The following is a 7,819-nucleotide window of genomic DNA, read 5'->3' as shown; positions in this document are numbered from 1 at the left end:
CCAGCCGCCGCGGTGAACCGCGAGGAGGCGACCCGGCCAGAGGCTGCTGTTGAATTAAGTTTTCAGGTGGATTTTCCCACTTAAAAAACATATTAATATATTCCCACTGATCACAGCAAATATAGCTGCAAGGCAAAGAAAGGATAGAGTAGCTCCGCCCAACGCGCATCAGACACACTTTTGCACCGCGCAGAGGATATGTAGTAGAGGATATGTACTGGTATATAAAACCCGCGCCCTATAGTACGGTGCGCCTTATGTGTGTGTTAAATACAGTAATGCCACACATAACTGAGACTGCGCCTTTTAGTACGGTGTGCCTTATGCTCATGAAAATACGGTAATTTGTGTTTTTGGGTATCAAGGGGCTAATTGCAAACCTACAAATATTTACAAAAATGAATAAATATACATACATTCTTCTCTTCCTTCATAAACTTACCGTTTCATGATTCCACGACATGTAAGTTGGCGTTTTCATGAACATACGAACGGTCGTAGCGACCAGCAGCCCCAACATGGCCAACAGGCAAACGTATTTCCACAGGTATTTGTAAATGACGTAGGGCCGCCAGCCCAGCATTGCCTCGATGTCGTCAAGAAATCTGTGCAGAAAAAACAAAAAAAACATGCGATCAGCTTAAACTCGTGGAGACTGGTCATCTTTCATTGTTGAGCTGATTCTCACCTATCAGCTCCATAAAGCCAAGACACGCTGAAGGTCTCAAACACCACAACGATGATGAGAGGTAGTGTGGCGGAATAGTCGTCAAACATGGTCACAAAGTAGTTCCCACAGCGTTGGGTGAAAAGCAGGCCGATCATAAAGCCGATAACGCAGCTGACAACTGGAGCCATGATGGAGGAGAGTTAGGAGCAAAACAGGAGAAACGGAGTCCAACAGATCAGCTAGGCTTCATGCTTACCTGTGAGTTTGGTCTTGTTTTTCGCCAGAAATTTGAACCGGTCCCTGAGAGGCGCTAGGATCCCTTCCATGGTACCGAACATGGTGCTGAGGCCCAAGTTAAGCAGCATGAGGAAGAAGAGCGCCGACCAGAAGGGTCCGCCGGGTAGCTGGGTAATGGCCTCTGTGAAGGCGATGAAAGCCAGACCCGTTCCCTCCACACCCTGGAGGGAACAGAACTACCAGCTTTAGCTCATGTTTACAGAGAGTTACACATTCAAAGCTCCAAAAGCGTATTCCTCACCTTCTGCATTTCTTTTTCCAGGTCACACTCTGTTACATTGCCAGGGATGGTTTTTACATGTTTCTGAAACCAGTTTCTGTAGCTATCTACACTCAGGGAGCCCGGGTCAGAATAGTTGAAGGTGGGCATATGGCCTTGAGACACCAGACCTTCATTGTACTGCTGTAACAGCTTCCTTGCGTTACTGAAAACAAGAAAACATCTAGATTAAAGTTGGAATTGAGGGAAGGATACAAGGAAGGAAGTCAAACAAAAACATATTGTCTCATTCTTTTCCTGTTTGAACCTTCACGGATTAAGGAACTGTAGACAAATTAATTTCTAACGTGAACCATCAGTTTAAACCTTCCAGAAGATTGAACCTACTTTTCAACGCAGATCTTGACCTCTCTTTTAGCGCGGAAGCCCAGCACAGCAAACACCACCAGAGTGGCCAGCACAGACGTCATGAAGTTGATAAAAGAGACAGTGAAGGCATCACGGTGGCAGTTGTTGTTCTTGGGATTGTAGGAGGAGTAGGCGATGATGGATCCGAAGCCGAGGCCCAAAGCGAAAAAAACCTGTGTGGCAGCCTGACGCCAAACCTGAATGTCGCCCCAGATCTCCAGCTAGGGAGAAAAAAAGGTGCATCAGGGACACTGTCCTCATTTCCCCTTCCATGATAGCGAATTGATCGGGTACCTTAGGGTAAAACATGTGGGCGATTCCCTCTGAAGCTCCGTCCAGCATGAGCCCTCGGATCAGAAAGCAAACTAGCACCACGTAAGGAAAGATGGAGGAGAAATACATCACCTGGCAAAATGAAAAATAAATAAATAAATCATCTACTTTATTCAGGGTTTATACAGGAATGAGTAACTCTAATGTTTTTTAATGCTCTTAGAAATCATTTCAATGCCATCAACAAGTGCCAGTCCACAGGCTGCAGCCATGTCCTGAATTCCTCGTTTTCCAGCCACTTTTGTCGAAATTATTTTTTTCCTATTCTCTAGCTTTTTCTCCGCCTCAAACTTCTTTTTCGAACATAAGGCCTTACGATCAACCGGAAGCAGTTCCGGTTGATCCAGTTGATTGCCTAAAGAGTGATGGATGAGGATGCGGGGCTTTGCCTAAAGAGCGTCACATGAAGGGGTGGGGCTTTGCCTAAAAGCGTTGTATGAAGGGGGGGCTTTGCATTTTCCCCATTCTCTAGCTTTTTTTCCGCCTTCTTTTCCGAACATAAGGCTTTACGATCAACTGGAAGCAGTTCCGGTTAATCCAGTTAATTGCCGCAGTTTCCGTAGGCTCGTGAACTCGCAGGCGCGCGCTTTTAGAAAATCCTATACACTACTGTTTATGCTCTAAAAACATTCTAAATGACTTTGTTTCGAGTAAATTATGGANACAGCAAGAAGCCTCCCAGATCTCCAGATGCATTTGAGATATCAAAAAAGTACTCCAGAGTGTTGTTCAGCATAGGGGTGAGTAGAAAATGAAGGCTAATCATGTTTGGGTGTACTATTCCTTTAAGAGAGTTGGATGGAGGGGCATAGCTTTCCCTTAAGAGAGATGGGTGAAGGTGCGGAGCTTTACCTAAAGAGGGTCACATGAAGGGGCGGGGCTTTGCCTAAAGAACGTAGTATGAAGGGGGGTGACTTTGCATTTTCCTCATTCTCTAGCTTTTTTTCCGCCTTCTTTTCCGAACTTACGGCTTTACGATCAACCTGAAGCAGTTCCACGCAAATATATCGCAATATAATATATCTGACAGAATTGTTTTTATAAATCTTTTTTTTATAAAGCATTTTAAATGCCACAATAATCACATTTAATTCATTTTAATGCCAATTAAGGCCTTAATTAAAAAATATAATTTAATGACTTTTAATGACCCGCAGAAACCCTGTTATTCCTTCATATGAGAAGACAATTTGGAAAATAACTGTGAGCAATTAAATCTGAGCAGGTTGTTGTTCATTTATCTAGTGTATTGACTTCCTGTGGTGACCCCCGAATAAGTGAGCAACGGAAAATATAGCCGGTTGAAAATCGACTGTCTTGAATGTATTAGACTACAGATTCACAGCCAAATAGAAAAATGAGGTGTATTTAAAAAAACTTTAACTTAATTATCCAGAATTACCCTGAATGATTACCTTGACAGAAGACTTGATACCCTTGAACATTCCCAGGCACACAATGGTCCACGCTGCAAACAGGCAGCCAACGATGTAGGGATTGAAGGAGCCCACCTCGTCGATGGAGTCCGTTATGTTCAAAGCTTTGCGATACCAGAAGTAAGATGTGGCGGAGCTGTCTTCACATTCTTTTTCTGGTAGAACAAGAGAAACCACCATCTGTGAATAACCTTAGAAAACTTTTAAAATAACCTGTCCGCTGGAAATTTCTATATATTTTTTTACCAGTTATATTTCCTTGTTTTGGGCAATGGTTCCAGGGCAACGGATACTGGAAGGAGCTCCCAAGATAGAAAAGACTCCAGGAAAGGATAACGTTGTAGTAGAGCGCCACAAAGAAACAAACCTTAATGTTTGGGAACAAAAACATGCATCTAGTTTAATCAAAATGAATATAGGTGTCACTCCGGACAGTTTTCTGCACAACCCTGTTAAGATAACACTAGTAAAACACATAAAACAGCCTAAAATATTGAGGATATAGTGTTCTAGAAGTATTAATGTGCAAAATATTCAACTCCTAAAGGACTGTTTAGAATGCGAAAATTGTTGGCTAAAATATTTCATGTGTTATGAGCTTTCATTTCTCATGCAAACTTAATACTTAGCCGGTAGGATAAAGTCTCAGGCTAGATGCTCCACCAAACGTAAAAACATTATTCATATAAGCAAACATTTAATAACCTTTTTATTAGGCCCGAGCAGCAAGGCGCTGCAAGGGCCTATTGTAATTCGATTGTTTATTTGGGTCTGTTTTTCTAAGACTGCAAACATTCAAAATAAACTTCTCATATCATAGATATAAAATAACAGTATAGATTCATTTTATACAAAAAGGTTTTCTGCAGTCCAGAAATTCCTCCTCCAGAGTTAAATATTTTTTGTTTTTTTATATTATGGAAAAAAAGCTTGTTCAACATTATGAGATCATTATTTGTCTGTATAGTTTTCATCCACACATGCTGAGTGTTTAGCATCTACCCACCACACAGCTGGAGTAGCCGATTCCTGCAAGCCTTGGAGAGATGTACTTCCAAACCCCAATGCTTCCCTGCCGGATGTCCTGACCTGCTGCCAGCTCCAGGAAGAACAAGGGGATCCCCATCACCAGCATTAGCAGCACATAGAGCAGGAGAAAAGCTCCTGGGAGGAGAAAACCAAAATCAGAAACTCCAACCAAAGCTAGAAACTCTATACCATTTTGTTTTCTTGTTTTTACTTTTAAAGCTTGTCATGATCAGTTATAAATGCCTATCAGTGGAAAAGACCTGGGACAGTTCAGCAGTGTTTGCATTTGCCTTTGTTACTCAAGCCTCTTTCCAACTGGAAATAGCGGGTAACGCATGTTTTTTCAAACATAAGTCGACCCGTTAACAATCAGCATTTGTCTCCCTTCTCACTGACAAAAAAACATGGTTACAACCCCTCGCTGGCAAGCTTCACGACGTTTGTCCCCCCGCTGCTAGGGGTGTAAATAATAATCATTTTGTATCGATCCAACAGCCGACGATCCGATGTATGGACACGTCCGCAGGAGTATCGATTCATGCGGCCGAGGCGGAGAGGAAGTGGGGGCCAATTTGTCCGACAACAGAGGGACATGACGGTGAAAAATAGCAGGGATCCAGGTGGATAAAGGGTCCCGGAGTTCTCGTGCACCTCGCTCTGCTAGCTGGCCCAACTTCACGAGTTGTTTTCCGCAATTTCGGTCATAAAAACAAAACAAGACGGCCTCCTGTCTGCGGAGGGGCCGGGGACGTCGACACTCTGGAACTGAGGTATTGCATTGCACTCATTGCAGCTATTTTGTGCAGTATTTTTTATTTTTATTTTTTTGATGCAAGGCCTTTCAGAATCTATAACATAGTGTTATTATTAATTTTCAGTGAATGAGGTTTTAATAGGCCTAGGTGGAGTGCAACTTTTCTACTTCTGTTATTTGCTGTTGTTTCTCAGATAAAATGCATAACGATATTACAGCTTTCATTGATTTATTTCAAATTTGAAACATTGTTTAGCCTGTAAGGTAAAAAATCAAAATAAAAAATGAACCAACTAATCATATCGTATCGTGGTGTATTCTTGAGCATCGAAAATAATCGTATCGTTGGGTCAGGAAAACAATACAGAACCGAATCGCCATGATGGATGTGATTTACACCCCTACCCGCTGCTGCATGTCTTGTAACGCCATCACGCAGGATTAGCATTGATGCTGTCACCAGTGCAATAGATATAAGGAAAATAAACAATGGAGAGCAACAAGTAAGGAGGCCAATGCGTAGTAAGTGTGCTTTATTGTCCCGCTCTTTTATCTGTCCGAATCGCCCTTACCAGCGCTGCTCCAAGTTTATGGAATGTAAACAGAGTTGTTTCGGTTTGTTAGATCAGAAGTATCTGGTGCGTTGTGTTAATGTCTGTACGTTGCGCTCATTGGTATTACCTAAATTAGCGGGTTGACCTGGCTCTGGTGTTCGCACAACATGCAAATCTGAGCCGAGGCGATTTTAACGCGAGTCGCTTGCTGAATCGTTTGACCCTGTTAGACAGGCGTCCATGAGCTGTTCACACATCCACTAAAAAATGATTGTTAGTGGGTTTAATTGTGTTTTTTGGCCGGTGAGAAAGAGGTTGAATCATATAAAAAAGTGTAAAGGAGGAAAAGGAAGACTAAACAGGGGATAAACAGGGAATAACAAAATATCAGAGGCAGTTTAAAATGCCTGCTCTTTGTTTTACGCTTCTAAATCCCTGATTTAAAATAGCTGTTCTCTGTTTCAGATATAAATATTTAAGGAGCGTAAACTGCTACAAAATATTTAAAATGCTGCTCTTAATTTATTAAAAGAAGCTAGAATTTCCAGAAGGTCTAAGCTTGACAAAAATGGGCAATCAGAAATGAAACAAGTCTTAAAACAGCATAGAATATGCTTCTCACCTCCGCCATTCTGGTGGCACAAATATGGAAACCTCCAGACGTTGCCGAGCCCGACGCTGAATCCCACCTGAGCCAAAAAGTATTCAACCTTGCTGTTCCACCCCGCTCTAGCGGGAGGCTCAGAGGCGGCCTGCTGCATGGCCTCGGTTCCGCCATCAGCTGCCGGCTCTACAGCTTCCACCTTGTCATCATCGGCTGGCAGAGGCTGCTTCTCCATCTGAAGCAAAAGACAACAAACATTTGTCTTAATAAAATCCAGAAATCATCACAATAACAATTTCCTTTATTAGCTATACTGGGGGCGCTTCATTTCCAAACCAATCTGTTTTGGTTTGAAGGAATTAACAGGAGGAGGAGTTCCAGCAAAAAAGCAGATTAAAAGTTGAAAAACTTTATAACATGAGAATCTAAATAAATATTGTATAACTATTTGCTGAACCACACATAAAATAAAAAATATTCACTAGATTTGCATACTTATTCATTTTTGGTTGGAGCTGATATAGTGCATTTATGTAATGTATTATCCAGGTGAAATGGGAAGTGCATTAAAATGCCAACAGTTCCTGTAGCTCAGCTTGTTAAAAAAAAAAAAAAAAGACACTTTATTGGTGCTCTTATCTCTGTTAAGTAAAGCTTTACTTTTACTGTTTCAAGCCTGCAGCTTGAGCGATATGTAAAATAAGTACCACTCACATTAATACAAAGTTTATACCAAGTAGAAAACCTATTATGGTGGGATCAATGATCGTTCTAAAGTGCCACCTTCAAAGGTCTGCAAGGAAAATAGACCATCAGCACAGTTTCTCTGACTTTTCCGCCTCTCTTCTCCTTTTTTGGCAGCAGGTCTAACTTCTGGTTGTGGTTAGAAGGTAAGCTGGTTTCCACAGCTATGAGTTTAGTCTTCTCTTCCTGTCTTCTCTGAAAGGAAGTATCTGTAATAACCATGGGCGGTTCTGGACAGGGACCAGTGCAAATGAAAAACAGGCTCCTGTTACTGGAAAAACTGAATATCAGTAAGTCAGTTTTACTTGACCAATGCATATATCCCAATGGATTCAGATGATCTATGTTCAAAATAAGAAATAAACATCTCTATTATCTTGCCTTAAGTAAATCATGTCTAATTATGCCTTTATAAGGACAAGAATGCAGATTACTTTGCTCTATAATCTTATTTACCTGCTCAAATTAAGAGCAAATACACATATTTTAAGAACAATTTTACTTATTTGTAGGGATGCACGATATTGGGATTCTGGCCGATATCCGACATGCCGATATTTTAAAACTCATGTAGCCGATAACCGATATCGATACCGATGTTAAAGCTGGACAAAAATATGTAGTCATTGAAAATAGCAGTTTTGTTATCCATTTCTGACACTTTGAAAAATAATATACTCAAATATATTTCATATGCTGATATCAAATAGATTTTTAAAAACGCGGTATCGATCTATTTTTACTTTCCAAATCTCGTGAAATTTCATCGT

At 41.2% G+C, this 7,819-nt stretch overlaps 1 protein-coding gene across 2 annotated transcripts in view; it reads right to left on the bottom strand.

The window, feature by feature from the left end:
* The window catches only part of LOC107089546 (sodium-dependent neutral amino acid transporter B(0)AT2-like), a 12,807-nt gene that overhangs the window by 2,381 nt on the left and 2,607 nt on the right, over positions 1–7,819 (bottom strand). For both annotated transcript variants that reach the window (XM_015382407.1, XM_015382406.1), the window contains exons 2-11: positions 6,324–6,540; positions 4,371–4,528; positions 3,611–3,731; positions 3,344–3,519; positions 1,890–2,000; positions 1,575–1,816; positions 1,209–1,392; positions 927–1,128; positions 689–848; positions 443–605 (exon numbers count right to left, since the gene is read on the bottom strand). In XM_015382407.1, coding sequence (XP_015237893.1) covers positions 443–605; positions 689–848; positions 927–1,128; positions 1,209–1,392; positions 1,575–1,816; positions 1,890–2,000; positions 3,344–3,519; positions 3,611–3,731; positions 4,371–4,528; positions 6,324–6,540 — 1,734 coding nt within the window. The remainder of the gene's footprint in view (positions 1–442; positions 606–688; positions 849–926; positions 1,129–1,208; positions 1,393–1,574; positions 1,817–1,889; positions 2,001–3,343; positions 3,520–3,610; positions 3,732–4,370; positions 4,529–6,323; positions 6,541–7,819) is intronic.

Source organism: Cyprinodon variegatus, unplaced genomic scaffold, assembly GCF_000732505.1.
Source record: "Cyprinodon variegatus isolate N-32 unplaced genomic scaffold, C_variegatus-1.0 Scaffold256, whole genome shotgun sequence".
NCBI lineage: Eukaryota > Metazoa > Chordata > Actinopteri > Cyprinodontiformes > Cyprinodontidae > Cyprinodon > Cyprinodon variegatus.
This window is presented reverse-complemented; position numbering and strand designations above follow the sequence as displayed.